The sequence below is a fragment of the Syngnathus leptorhynchus genome, chromosome 14 (assembly GCF_054491065.1).
Source record: "Syngnathus leptorhynchus isolate UIUO chromosome 14, UIUO_Slep, whole genome shotgun sequence".
NCBI lineage: Eukaryota > Metazoa > Chordata > Actinopteri > Syngnathiformes > Syngnathidae > Syngnathus > Syngnathus leptorhynchus.
The window spans coordinates 3,913,056-3,928,288 of NC_141208.1; the positions used below are offsets into that span (position 1 = coordinate 3,913,056).

At 40.7% G+C, this 15,233-nt stretch overlaps 2 protein-coding genes across 2 annotated transcripts in view; one reads left to right on the top strand and one right to left on the bottom strand.

Annotated features, from left to right (window-relative positions):
- Positions 1 to 49: 49 nt before the first annotated feature.
- Positions 50 to 15,233, bottom strand: part of myl13 (myosin, light chain 13) — a 20,345-nt gene continuing 5,161 nt past the window's right edge. The window contains exons 3-8 of the mRNA XM_085929775.1: positions 11,504 to 11,616; positions 2,639 to 2,889; positions 1,538 to 1,565; positions 1,012 to 1,161; positions 675 to 848; positions 50 to 361 (exon numbers count right to left, since the gene is read on the bottom strand). Coding sequence (XP_085785901.1) covers positions 255 to 361; positions 675 to 848; positions 1,012 to 1,161; positions 1,538 to 1,565; positions 2,639 to 2,743 — 564 coding nt within the window. The 5' untranslated portion in view covers positions 2,744 to 2,889; positions 11,504 to 11,616 and the 3' untranslated portion in view covers positions 50 to 254. The remainder of the gene's footprint in view (positions 362 to 674; positions 849 to 1,011; positions 1,162 to 1,537; positions 1,566 to 2,638; positions 2,890 to 11,503; positions 11,617 to 15,233) is intronic.
- Positions 8,620 to 15,233, top strand: part of pth1r (parathyroid hormone 1 receptor) — a 22,485-nt gene continuing 15,871 nt past the window's right edge. The window contains exon 1 of the mRNA XM_085929774.1: positions 8,620 to 8,747. Within this exon, the coding sequence (XP_085785900.1) occupies positions 8,679 to 8,747 (69 nt within the window). The 5' untranslated portion in view covers positions 8,620 to 8,678. The remainder of the gene's footprint in view (positions 8,748 to 15,233) is intronic.

Sequence of the window (15,233 nt, forward strand, 5' to 3'; positions counted from 1 at the left end):
CATAATATATAATCAATTAGGATCCTCATTTCAGAAACAAATACACATTCAAACCTTTTTTTTTAAATGTTCTGTATTTCTTCTCTTTCTTGCTTTCCATTATGAACAGTGCAATTATCTGGTACTACAGAGACTGATATTGCCTCTTAAGATGTTCTAGTTCCAGTGAAATGAGGGAGGAAAACCAATACGAACTGTTGTCATGATAACGCACAATAAGGCAGCCCACAGGGGACTCCAAAATCATGTTTCGTTCAAGAGGCCATGAGGTATTTGACAAAAGCCTCATAATTGATGCATCCGTTGGCATCCTCTTGGTTCTGCATCAGCTGCTCCACCTCATCCTCACGCATCTTCTCACCTAGAAGATTCCCAAATTGTCAGCTTATCATGACATCATTGGATCAGACTGTTATTTTTTAAAGTCTTTAAATACACTTTTAAAATAAACATGTTTAATATCTTGAGGAAGAGAGCGTACAGATCCATCTGTTCACAGTAAAAAAAGAAATCCAGTTCGACCACCATCTAGTGGCCGACAGTGGAATTACACCCAAAATAAGCAGGTGCTATAATACGTATTATTGTTGTAAACTATACCACGACTTAGTGGGACCATGAACGCGCAATTGAGGGGAAGGAGGGAGGGGTAACTGTACTTGAATGATATTTACCTAGCGTAGCCAGCACGTGTCTCAACTCAGCACCCATTACGGTGCCGTTGCCCTCTTTGTCAAACACCCTCAAACCCTCCACAAAGTCCTCAAAGGTGCCCCGGTCTTTGGCCTTGCAGATGTGTTGGTGGATTGGCAGGAACTGCTCAAAGTCCAGCATCTTGGACTGCATGTCTGCGGCAGATGACGTTTGGTTAGGCATGCTAACACTCAAACACAGATGGATTCACTCATTCATTCACTCACTCCCCAGCAATGTTTTATGTTTTACTTCCTGGTTCATGAGGGACCCCAGAAAAAATTCTCGCTAAAGTGTAAAGAAGCAAACTTGACACACCTTCAGTTTTGGGTTTCCCGAGCACATACATAATCTCTGCGTTGGTGGGATTCTGTCCCAAAGCTCGGATCAGATCGCCACACTGGTCGTAGGTGATCTTCATCTCGCTGTTGGGAGTCCTATCGAACAGTTGGAATGCGTCTTTGAAGTCTGTTAGAGCAAAAAAATATAAAAAGCAGCCACTTTTAATAACGTCAAATATATCCCGTTGAGTCATTGTGACCTGTGACAATGAGGCGCTCTAAAGTAGCCTTGCTAGCATAAGCCACAGCCCAAACGCAGGTTATCAAGTGAAACAAGGTTTTTTTTTTTTAAATCTTTTTTTTTTAAATGTCCTCCCTCCTTGCTCTTTTGCCTTCTCTTTGCACACTTCTTTACAGCTGACCACGAGGCACTCGAATTGCATCACTTAGCAGGAAAGGACTGATGATCAGCTGTTGTCTCAATGTTTTTTTTTCACACATTAGTCAGTGCACCCTTCGCCCTTCAACAAATAGCGTGCACGATGAAGGCCTTAAAAGCGTACCTTCGATTTGCTCGGGGGTGAATTCCAGCTGGAGAGACAAAAAAAGGCCACGTATCAGATTAAAAAGGTTGAAAGAAACGGAACAACAATAGCAGCGCGGTTATCAGATCGAGTTGCAGCCCCGTTGTCATCGGCGTACATTGTCGCTGACCTTGGCGCCTCTATCAGCGACTGTCTATTTAATTTTAGGCCGTGCAGTGTGTCAACGCCGCAAAGTCGGGGGTGGTCACACGAAGAGCAGGAGCTCATGCGTGCTACTAATACAAATCGAACCGTCACAAGACATTAGCAAAACTTGCATTGAGAATCTATTTTATTCGTATTCACGTCTATTTTTATTCTGTCAATAAATGTAAATAATCCCAAATTAAAAATACATCACAGTCGCAATGTCTCATTTCAATGTTTCTTAAATCGGAAACAGCGCTCTGGCAGCATCATAAGGGATTAAAAAAATACAAATATGAATTGTCATTTAGCCAAACAGATGGGGATTTGCCTTTTTTTTCCCCTTTGTCTTCAAAAATCTGCCCTTTAAAAGGTTCTTTACATTCTTACAAAGCAAAATCCGGAAGATATCACGACTCCACGTACACACACGTTTCATATGAATATTATGTGGGTGGTCGGCTATTCTCAGAGATCGTGTGGGTTTACGACAGACTACACCATTTAATAATACAGATTTAAATTTAAATCAAATTTAATAATTTAATATGGCTGTCACTGTCTCCACTAATAAGCCTGCACTACCGTGTATTGTTCACTAGATGTCACTGTTTCTCCTCCCAAACTTACTTGGGTTTTCCCAGTTGCTCCTACTTTGTTTTATACACATTTCTCTCACTCCAATTCTGTTAAATACCCCAACGTCTTGATATCGCAAACCCTTTTTTTTTTTTTATGCATATTATGTTTTTGATCAATTATGTACAATATAGCACAATTCTTCATCGTAACAGTCCTTAATTCATTTAATTGTTGGGCATTTTAATGTTGATGAAATCAGTCAGCATTCACATTCCATTTCCAATCCCTTTCAAATTACAGATGTTGTGAGAGTGTTTTTTTTGTTGTTGTTTGTTTGTTTGTTTGTTTTACCGTGATAGATGAGGAGTTGAACACTGGGGTCTTAGGGCGCTCGGGTTCTGGTGGCGGTTTGGGTGCAGCCGCAGGTGCGGGCTCGTCCTTCTTCTTTGGGGCCATGGCGAGATCCTGTCAAATGGTGATGAGGCAGATGGCTCCAGCGAGAAGTGACTTGTGCTGGCCTATTAGGTCTCTTTATCTGGTGGCCCCAGGTGCCTTCTCCACCCCTTACATGCCTGATGGGGCTGCCAACAACGGTGGCAGCTCTATAAAAGGATATGGCTTTGAGATTCTATTTAGGACAAACATCCAAGTGGGCGTTGACACCATCAGGATGTTAGAAAAGCACATTTGATGGAATCTAATACAATTCAAGCTACTCCCACACTGCCCCCGCCCATTCTTTGTACCTTGCCGGTAAAAAAAAAAAAAAGAATTTCAAATTGCATCTACTCACAGAATCAATAATATATTTCTTAGAAAAGAAAAAAAAGCCGTTTGTGGATGGGTGGAGTTTTTTTTTTTTTAGGTTTGTAACAGAAAGCAGACACTTTTGCTTTGTCGATGATTATCACTAAAGATGAATGCAACACACGTTCAGTCTTATTTATTCCAAATCATGCTTGGCCACTGAAATCAATGGACATGCCAAATCCGTTATCACACACAAAACAGCAAAAAAAAAAAAAACGTTTGTGATGTGTTTTCGATTGAAAAATAAACGCAATCTACAATATAGCACAGCATATAAAAATGAGTAATATTGGAACTGTAAAAAAAAAAAGTGTCTGTCAAATCATTTTGGTGCTCCTATTGGTTCCTGCCTTGTTTTTTTTTGTTTTTTTTGTAGCACATTGCTGTGCATTAAACCCAAATTTTAACTCCACGGAGGAACACCCATGAAATATGCATTAGGATGTCACCAAAATACTGTTTCTAATTCCCTGTGGACAAAGCCGAAAGGACAGCGTATTCATAAAATGATAATTAGCAGAATATTAAATCACAGATCTGCTGGCATCTTTATTTGTTTGTACACATTGAACAGTTTTGGTTGTTGCCTGATCTAACAATTCTATTCAAGTTGTAAAGTTGAGTAAAAAAGTATCAGTCAGTCTTAACGGAGGTCGCTCCTCTACCCGAGTGCTATTGTGGCTCATCATTATCTTCAAATAGCTCATGAGAAAGTTGACTCATCGACAACATATGTCACAACGCAAGTGTCCCGCGCTGCCCACCGGGTGCTTGTCACTGACACACCGCCGTTTCGCCACATGAGCAACTGCATCCTTTCAAGCTTTCAGAGCATCCAAGACACTCTGCTATTCTGGAGCCAGCATGGCCGTACGACTGGCACGTCGTGTGGAAAGTCGCAACAAAGGCGATTGTTTGTACGACCTTGGACGCAGCTGTTCACTCAGTAGTGGCTGTTACGCAATTCCCTCGGAGCAGTTTGAAATGTGCCACTCAAAGTGTTATGTATCGTGTTGATAAAGAAACAATTTGTTCCCTGCTACAAGGCCATGTGAAGAAACGGAACAAAAAATGTTTTGGGGTATTGAAAAGTGCATTTCAGGGAAAAAGTACAAACACGGGGAAACCTGTAACTCGTGAGATTGTTCTGACACAAAACATCATCTGTCATCAATGACAACAAATATTAATAAATAAGTGCTGTTGAGAGGGTGACATTAGGGAATTTAGACAATTTTATGTGACCATAAAATGGCTTACTTGATTCTTAAAATAGTTGTCGATTACTCGATTAATTCTGACTATGCTACCAGTAAATTAATAATATATGTCTGTGCACTTTGATAATTGAAGGGATAGAAGAATATTTGACATTTTTGAAATATTTATACGCAACTGTGATTTTTTATTTTTTTTTTTAAACAAAAGAATGAATGTATATATTTTTAACTACTCCTTGTTTAAGAAGTGATTCTTAATTCTTAAATACTTCTCTATAAAAATACATTTTCCTGGAAAAACAAGGCAGTGTCAGAAAACAACTCCTCTCCTAAAAAAAAACAACAACAACAAATATTTCCTGGAAAGGTCAAAAGTTCCTGAGCTGAGTAAAGCCACAGTAACAAGATGGTGTTATTGTTTGCCTGAAAGCAGGGTGAGTGTCACTGAGCCTCTGAGATAGCGTGCACCTGAGCCACACTGCCCTCCTTTGGACTTTCTGGAAGCAGAAACTGAAGCTTTCTTCTCAATAAAACTCAGTAAACGACATATTGCGTTTGTTCATCATCCACACGGTGATTCCTCTGACTTTCATCGGCTTGAATCAATCAGTGGCAGCCTGGCTGTGACGCAAGAGCTCTAATTGCCGAGTGGTCTTGACAAGTGTCGCTGGGTTTAAATTGCTTTTGGATTAGTGCCCATTAATTTTTATTTTTTTTTTGCTTTTGGCCTAATGAAATTCTGCAAATCTGCAAGCAGAAAATGAAATTCAGTCTGGTCAACTCTACAATGATGATGTGGGATTTGTTATGGACATTTTTTTATATTCTCCTACATTCTGAGTTATCCTTGAAGACACTGCGGGGAGGAATGCAATCTTCTCTGCGGAAAATCAACAAGAGAATGAAAGGTCACGTTGTGACTTTTTGTTCATGACAGCCATCATATTGTCGCTCCGTCACGTCATCCTCGGAATAACCTTTCCGTAATGGGAATGTGTAGGCTACGTTCATTACGGAGGACGTCGCTGCCGGATGAAGGCTTTGATGAGATGAGCAGGGGAGGGGAAAAAAAAAAAAAAAAAAAGTTCAACCATGAATGGATTGCTCGTAAAATGAACGTCTGACTGAATCGTTGCGATGCTCTTTTGCTGTTTAATTCCTCATGGAATAAAAACGAATTGGCCGTGCTACGCTAGCTTATAACTTCAATCAATTCAGAGCAAACGAAGCAAGGTGCAGACATCCATTTGTTTTCTTGGGAAAGAAAAAGGACATAGCGAGATGGTAGCTAGAGGGAAACGGACTACTTGACAACTCCGTACATTATTTACCTCATTGCCGTTTTACCATAATTGCTGCACTACTGGTTAATTCTACACTACTGCTGATGAGAATTAAAAAATATATACAGACACTCCAGTCAATCTCCAGTCGACTAATTAATGAACAGTCATGAAGTAGTGATTTAGATTAGCCTCATTCAATCTTAAAGAGGCTTTTCATAAGTCGTAGCTTTTCCCTTGCAAATATGGATAACGGCGCCTACAACATCGCTAGGGGAAAATCAGCCATCTGAGTAGAAGGTGAGGAAAAAAGCATGTTATGAAACCCAACGTGGTCTCAGTTAACAAATCCGACCACTGCGATTGCCCATTTAGCTCGTTTCCTGCAGCGCTTCAATGTCCCAGTGGAATGTCATACGCTGAATGTAACATGATGACGGATGACACTTTAATGGCGTCGCTATTGTGCCTACTTAAGTGTGGTGGCACCACATGGGTGGTAAATTACCAGGCGGTTGGATATGGAATAACATCTCAGGCCCTGTCCGCAGTTTGCGTCATCGTCCGCCCAAAAGCTATTTTCAACTAGCTTTCACTCGCAGACATGAAAGCTGACGGAAATACGCTTTGGGGCAATGAAACTCAGCACTGCCACCTAGTGGCAACAGCCCACCTACTCTCTTGACTCGAGCCTCCTTTTAATACTATCAAAGGTGTCCTGCATGAATGCCCTCAGGAGCCAAGACCACAAAGGGTTTTATAAATTGATGCTTTCGAATCTTGAAAATGGATCTTGAAACACACAAGGGAACTAATGAACGACCTGTAGAACTGGTACGACGATGTATTATTTCTTTTTAAGCCTTCGCATGTCAGCAGACGCGTCGTTGGATTCTGAGGGATCAAAGAGATGAGTGTTACAGAAATCATTATGGAAGGAGACAAAGGAGTGTATTAGCACCTCTGTGCATTCTTAAGAAAGACAGAGGAGTAGGCAGACTCTGGTCATGTTTTTTTAGGTAGTAAGATCGAATTTCTGCTTTGTGGGCTAGAATTTGTCCATGCACGTTTCCTGTGCTAAATTTAAAGGCAATAACAAGAGCCTCTTCCATTAACCTGGAAGCAAGTTGGCTGTGTTTACACCCACAACGGCGCATACACCCCTTTCTAACTACACCTATCTTCAAAAATAAATATTGCAGTGTTTTGAGGTGAGTTAATATTTTATTGTAAAATTATATTCAGCCTAAAGGCAAATTTAGTTGGGTTTATTTATCTTAAAATTATGCTCTTATTGTTTATTTTGCTAGAAGTGCGCCTGAAGCTAACTTCAGCACTTTTTTTGTGCCTTTTGTGATTATCATAAATAAATAAAAAATACTGAACAGAGCTTAATCAATAAAAATGAACTAAATAAGATGGAACAGCTCCAGACATTAGTCCAGTCAGTTGTGGTTAGCTAATTATAATGAGATGGCCAAAAATGCCAGGGGCAATTTTTACCCCATCCTTGTCCACAAGTGTTATACATACATGTATAATACATGAACATATAACTACTGAATAAACATTCCCCAAAATCAAGGTTGCATGGCATATTTATACATATATTTTGATCATTATTCTCACACTGTACACTTTGTATAAAATTGTTGAAAAAAAATGGTGTTGCTCACAAGATTTCGAGTTGAGTCCAGTCACTAATTAGATATTTTGAGCGGGTCCAACATTGTGCACACTTTACATGTAAAAAAAAAAAAAAGTTGACCTGAATTCAAGCAAAAAAACGGCAATTATTCGGGGTTAATCTCTCGGGGTTAATTCCTCAGCAAATGCATGAATCGTGAAGTCAATATTCCTAATCAAGAGAGAGTTAAAGACGGCTTCTGCATTCTGTCTCTGTAATTCAGAGTTACAAGATGCGCCCTTTGAGAAAAAGCTGCAGGGTTGGGGGCGGGGCGGGGTTTTGCGAAGCGGTTTGGCCAAGGCTGCGCGCGCGATGTGTTGAATGTACAGTTTGTTTGAGGGGTTGAGAAAATATGTCTCGTCGCGAGTCGTGGTTTTTACTCCGACGTTAGAGAGCGGAAGCCAATGAGCGGCTGCTACCTGTCTCCTCTCCCTCCCTCCCTCCCTCCCTCCCTCCCTCTCTCTCTCCCTCCCTCCTCTTTTCCATGCCCACATAGTCACTCACTCACGAGACTTGCAAGCGAGCGAGCCTGTCTTGACACATCTGGAGCGAGAAACTTACTTTTCTTTGGTGCGCGTTTCTTACGTTTGATCGTTTCTGATCGTTCTTTATCTTTTCTTTTCTTCACGTTGTTTTTTTTTTTTTTTTAAAGTTGAGATTTTTCTTTCGCGAGGATTGTCATCCATTCCGCCGCACATGGAAGACGCGATGACGCCTCGCAAATTGATGCGGTAACTATTGAGAAGAAAATTATTGCTGTTTTTTTAGTCATGGGGAACCACGCCAGCATCGGGGATGGTGACAACCTTGAGTGACACCCCCTCCCACGGCCGCCCCAACAACCTGGCCTGGGACTATTATTATTATTTGATTGTTAATTTGACTGCACGTTTCTTTTGGAAGACGTGGCTGGAATAAAGCGTCATGGCTCCAAGTCTGAGGGGAATTTTTTTTCTAAAAAAGACCTAAAAATACAACGTTGGTTTTTCTCTTCTCCCCTACAAAGACTTCATTTGAACTTCCCACCGCAGAAGGCAGAGCGACATAAATAGTGCTGACATGTGGATGTAATTTCACGAGAAAGGGAGGGAAGGGGTGTTTAAAAGACACACATGCAAAAAAAAAAAAGTGGTGGTGGTGGGTGGGGGGGGGGATAAAGTGAGCACTGCTGAGCCTATAAACGTTCAGATGATAGGAAATTAAAAGACCTGCTGGATTACATGCGGGGTATAAGCAGCGACAGAGGCCAGATGGAATAAAAAAAAAAGAAAAAAACACCACACACTCCTATTTGAAGCGTAGTTTGAATCATTCAAATCCGAGCATCATCAGCATCATTTGGGAGAGGCCTGCAAGGACTCGGTGCAAGAAGTGACTGCAGCAGGTCAGTGATGGGCTCCACTGCGCTGCTCCACAGTTTGGATTTGCTTTTCCTCTCACTGCTCTGCACTTTCTGCCTGGTAAGAACTCTTTGGGGTTTTTTTTCTTTCCTTCTTATATTATGCCAAGACATGTCAATTTGTTTTGTATATGTGAAGTCCTTTGAGAATGCTTGTGATTTAGGGCTATTTAAATAAACTTGACTTGATAGGTTGAAGTAACTTTGATGTCACCTGTCAAAGCTGCTTTCACTTGACACACCTCACTTGACTGCAACTCATCAGAAAAGGCTTCCAGTAGTGCAGTTTACATGATTGTAAAAATCCAAACATGATACACAATGTTAAAATGGAAGTCTGGAGCCACATCTGAGCTACCCACATTTTCTGACCAGCAAACCAAAAAAACAAATACAAACCCAAGAAATTCTTCAGAAAACACAGATAAACGTGCACTCTAATTTTTTTAAGAGGGAAAAGGGGAAATGCAGAAAATAATTCTTGGAAAAATCATAAAATACCCCAAACTCAATTATCTGGCCTGGCACCTGGGGGCATCAGTGCCCCGGCGGCCTTCATTTTAGCTCCACCAGTCCATCAATCTTATGTTGCTACGGTTATTGACAACTTCCGTTCTCACTGAGAAGATTAAAATTTTCAGCTTTTTTATTTTTCCATACGCTTTACTTTCATTTCATTGTTCAGATAACATGAGGCAGACTAATCCATGAGTAGCACTCACGCCACAGAGAAATCAATGTATTCTAGTTAGGCACTTTTAGCGAGTGGCAACGCAAGATGGCCGCCTGTGGTTTTCACTTCTGGTTATGTCGAATTGTTAGTCCATTCATACATCAAAGTCTGTTTATTCCTGCATCGGTGGGCTTTGATTGCAAACTTTTCTCAGGCGTGAATGGGCCGAGATATGCAAAGATGTATTCTAGTCCAACATAAAGACTCAGAACTGGCCCTGAAACGGTCCATATGGCAGATGGCCTGCCTGCCACCGCGGCGCAGACTTGCTTCTGTGTGCCTTGGCCGAGGCTGCTGTGCATTCAGCGGGCAGTTTGCCTGGCTTTCGAAAGATCAGCGCCTCTTCCCAGCGATCCGGGCTATCGGGGTCGACATCGCCCCCAACACAATTAAAGCCGGCGTCACTGATGTGTACCTGCGTGTAGCCCGGACTGTTTGCTCAGGCTTCCTTCGGGAGTATTTTCTTTTTCCGAGCCATGACTGACAAAAATAAAACCAAAAAAAAAAAAAAAGCCGCATGGACACATCGGATGCCAAAGCAAAGAGTGGAAAGTCTGCGGCTGTGTTAGTAGAAAGAACACAAAGCTTCCCCAAAATTTCAATGCCTTCCAAATATTCCAAGCCTCCACTAATGTTGTTTTTCTCAATGTGCTGAATACTTGGACATGTCACCAAATTCCCTGTTATAAATGGCAAATGGATGTCGTCTTCCACTCTGAATTCTTTTGTCCGTATCTGAAACTTTGCTGACCACCAAAGAAAGCTCAGACTATAGTCATATTTATGAAGAAGGAACCCAGGGGAAATTACAATGGTGGTCAACAAATGTTTTCAGCGCGAACACTGAGTGCTGGCAAATTAAAAAAAAAAAAAACCACTTCAGGCTAACAACTGTCCTCACTTATTTAGCCAATTAATTAAGTAAGCGGAAGCAGCGCTTTGGGGAAACCTCATGACCGGCACATTGAAAGTTTTGTGTTGTGCTGCACACACAACGCTTTAGTGGACGAGATTATTGTGCGATGTGACGCAGCGCTCAAGCATTTTTCGAATCGGAGTCGAGCTCGACTTGTACTTGGATAAACATTAATATGCAAAGACATGGCGGCAGGGAAACAATTAAAATGTGCTCTGGCAGATGCTCAGGCGGGTAAAACAACACGGAGGATGCTTTGTTTTGATCAAATGTGGAGAAAAAGTTTTATGGGCACAATATTCAAATGTGAGACAACTGGGAATTTCACAAAAATATCACGATGATAAAAGTCAAAATATTAGGAGAAAAAAAACATTGCGTGACTAATTTTTTTCAATTATAAAATGGGATTATGCTAAAAAAATATTTCATGGAAATAAAACAAGAGGAGGAACATTCAGGAATATATTTTCCAAGAAAAAGCTAGATTTTATGCCCCCAAAAAATTATTCATATAAATTTTACTACAGAAAAGTTAGAATCTGAAAAAAAGTTTATCCTATTCATCGATTAATTAAAAAATAACTCAATTTATTCAAACAATTGTTTGTAAAAGTGAGGTGATTTTCTTTTCTTACTTAACTTTCAGATTTTTTTTTCCTCGCATGCAAATTGGCCAGGTCGCCCACAGTGCACATAATCAAAGATTCAGTTCACATTTACACGGGCGTTCCAAAATGTTTCTCTGATGAGTCGCTCTCCTGCAGTTGCCTCATTAGGACAACGGAGCCGCGCCAGGTCCAAATTGGACCTTTCTTTCCAATCTGCCTTTCATATCTTTCTGGCTTTCACTCCTGCCAATTCACTTGACATATTTACACTGTATTTATTATCCATGCCAGAAGATTTATAGCCGTCGTTTAGTGTACATCACATGCATGTTGTCGCTGAGATTATGTGGTGGAACACACGTTAGTCAAGCTTCTGGAGCCACCAGCAGGGTTCTTTTCATATTATATAGATATAAATATATAAATATATATATAATATAAATATAAATAAATAAATAAATAAATAAATAAATAAATAAATAAATAAATAAATAAATAAATTCATAGGATACAATCAATGACTACATGTACAAAAAAAGAACTTGAAAAAAAAATACCTGACACAGCTTGCCAGGTTGAACGAGAGTGGCCCGGCTTTCATCAGTCGTCAGTCAGCTTGTTGACTTGAATTTTAGCAGGCTCAGCCAAGATGCCGTCTCACAGAGGCAACCTGTAATTGACGGGAAAAAAAGCCTTCAGATAAAAATGTCATTTTGCCAAGCACATATTTGATCTTTGAGGATTCCTCTGGGAACGTTGCTGACGTCACGCTAACGGCGATGCCGCTCTTATCGGTGTTTCTTGATGCTCGGCTGTGTCATTGCGAACATTTTTCAGCTGCTTGTTGAGTCATTTATGCTATGTTGAGTTTCGCTGGTGTGCAGCGGCTGTGTTTGGCTCAGGAAAAGAGCTTGTTTTCTTGACTTACTGTGACCTCTCGCTGCTTCTCCCGCCCCCCTCAACCTTTACATCTGAAGAAGGCCAGGGTGTGTGGAACTCTATGCCAACTTGGAGACCTCCTCTTATAGATGTTCTTAGCGGTGATGACGTCACTTGGTTCTTTAATATAGCTTGCTGACTATTTATATCACATCGATTGCATTAAGTTGGTCATTTCACACCCCTAAAATGCAATCTATTCATCCATCTTTCCATCTATCTATTCAAGGTGACAAGATGAAGCCTGGCTCACTGTATGACAAAAGCTTGGCCCCTCAATTGTGCCAATTTTATCTTGGCAGGAATATGATGAATAAATTGTGCAGTAATTATTGATAATTGGAACATTTTGATGAAAGCATGTCACATACATGACTTGAAGTGGTAATGTTTCTAAATTGTAAAAAACAAAATGATGACAAAAGAATAATTATAAAATAGTCAGGAAAAAATTAAGAGTAAATATGGGTGTTTTTCCTCTTTTTATTCAAAATACATTAAATGGAGCTCAGTTCTCAATTTTTTTGCTTTGTTTGCTCTGAGGTCCTTTCATCGATGGTGACAATGGCATCTGGGATCTTTTGCGTCAGGTCATTGATGTCATCATTAACATTGATCTGCTGAACCAGGTGGCCAGACAATTGGTCGTCTCTTCCGATACATTAGTCTGGGAAAGTATGATTGAGGAATTCCAAAATCGAAACGATAAATCGGATTAAAAAGCTTTGATGGGAAAAAAAAACTCCATCAAATCAACATACCTGGTATTTCTTTTTTAAATTGTAAATAAAGTTTGCGGACGCCCTTAAAAGTTTTAAGATCTGTCAATCTGAATAGCATTGTTAGCACTTATGCTAATGCTTCAATATCACTTCCTGCTACGAAAACAAAAGGTTGATGTATCGTAAAACAAGAAGTGTATAGGGTGCCTTGCATTATTACAGATGTGGGTGCAGTTGACTGATTACCTTTGCCGTTGGGTTTATTTTTATGAGGTAGTATGTCAATGTTGTGCTGCAGACCTCCTGGCGGGCGGCGATATGCTTGGAATCCTAGAGTAGCCGCCGTCGAGTCCACGTGAAAATCTTTGGCTACGCCTCTGCGATTGTCTATATCTGCTGTGCCCCCCGCTGTTTCTCCAATAATAAGAGTTTAAAATATACGGAATTCTTCAGGCACCCTTCACAAGCTTTACAATCACCACAATCGTCAGTGACACAACATAAATTCTGATTGTAATCGGTCAATTTGCCCCCAAATGATTACAAGGTCCGGATGATTGCGTTCCTCAAAGGTCACTGCAGGTCAACGTGACTTTAAAGCTGTTGACCTTAAAGACTTCTTTGGAGTTTGTAAACAATGTGGCGTCCTTTTGGGGGCGGGGCTTACCTGGTTTCGAGTGTTTACATAGGAAAGGATGCCATTTTTTTTGAATTTATATAACAACTTGAGAGACGACTTTCGGAACAGAAGACGAGATTTGTACCAGACACCACACAAAAATCAAAACTATTGCGCTGCTCCCGCGAGCTCCGATGGCTTATCGAGGCAGGATTAGTTTCATAATCAAAGGATTTCTGAACCTCTTTGGGTCCTTGTTGGAGAACCTGATGTGCAGCTGTGACCAAGCTTTTTTTTTTTTTGCACATTCCGCACCACAAGGCCTTGATAGTCTTGGAATTTCACTGTAATCCGCAAAAATTTAAGACACCCTGCTCCGGATGCGGCAAAGCAACCCCGGAACATAACCCAAGGCTCCTCCATGTGTCAAATTAGGCACACTGTTTTTCTTTTTTGTCAACTGTAACCAGCCATGTATTTTAATTTATTTTCCTTTTTTTTTTTAATTCCCGTTTTGTTTTACAAACAAATGCTAAATATGTTTTTTGTAGCATCGAGTAGCATTTGTTTACTTACTTGTAAATCAGTCTCTTGTATGAGTATTTAATCCTCTTAATGTACATGCGCTAATCCTCTACATTTTTACGTAATCAGGTCGGCCCGGGAAACAAACAGCAAAAGAGACAAAACAAGACTAATTGATGTAGCATGTCATGTTTGGAACTGCACCTTATTGAGCTTCTCAAGAAGTGTACTGTAGGCTTGTTTTCACTAAGACATTCACTTCACTATGTGGTTTGCTCTAATTCCTGGAGGGCATCAGGGGAATTATTGTACATGGTATGTGTGTTAGCCCCCCCCCCCCACCATCCCCATCCTTCCACACATACAACACTGCTTGGGGGCCAAAAGATGCCACATACATTACGCCCAAATGAGTGCCACATTGAAGGTCAGTGCAAGATGTGGTACAACGAGAAAGTCGTGTGCTAGTTGCATGTGGAAATGAAGTTAATCATGACTATTTTAAGGTCTTGAAATAATAGCAGTGATTGTAATTTACCGTAATTTCTTGACTATAAGACGCACCAGCAAAAAAATTGAGGATGGTATATATGTGCTGTCTGTACTTCCAACACTGCAATTCTGAATTTTTCAGTGTAGTCGGTCAGCCACTTAAAAAATGTGGATCTTTATTCAGTCAGGTACCCAAATTATGGGCAAAGAAACTGTAAGACCAAGAAAATTATTCTGTAGGTTATCGTTGGGCCCAATTAAGAATGGCTCACTTCCACACATTTTCTCAAATGGGCAATTAATTAAAGTTGGACTCGACTGTATGATTTCCAGCTTGAAAGGTAGGCAGACATTTCACAAGCAATTACAAGAGTTCAAATTGCCTCGCATAGGTGACAATAAGTGAGTCGTAAATTAACACGCAATACTCAGAGTGTGTTAAAGCAGAAGTGCTGAGGATGCTTCTGTATCTGAATGAGAAAGACGGAACCGGCCCCAATCCCCTCGGCAGGCACCTGATTGCGCCGTTGAAACGGAGATCAAGTACCAGTTTTGCAAATGAATTTTTTTGGGGGGGGGCGCTCGTATTAGCCGCACAAACAGAATTGTGCAAAAGCAGCACAGGGTCTCACTTGAGAGAGGGCAGGTCGAGAACAATACCCCTCGCAGCCCGGCTAGTATGATTCATCATCCATTCATGAAACCTTTTTCTGAAACAATTAACCTGGGAAAGCTTTTAGGTATCTTCAGGCTACTGCTTTTTCCAGGGAGCTGTGCGTATTTTGGTAAAAGTCGCATTGAAAAATGCATGAGCCCATTAGAAAAATTCCTGCAGTCCATCTTGATAAATATTGTAGCGCCCTACATTCTCTGACCTCACTGTTCTCGCAACCAGGTCAAATCGGTTTGAGAAGTAATTCGATTGACCCGATGACTTGACATCGATACTCAAACAAAAAAGGGGGGAAACGTGTGTGTGTGTGTGTGTAT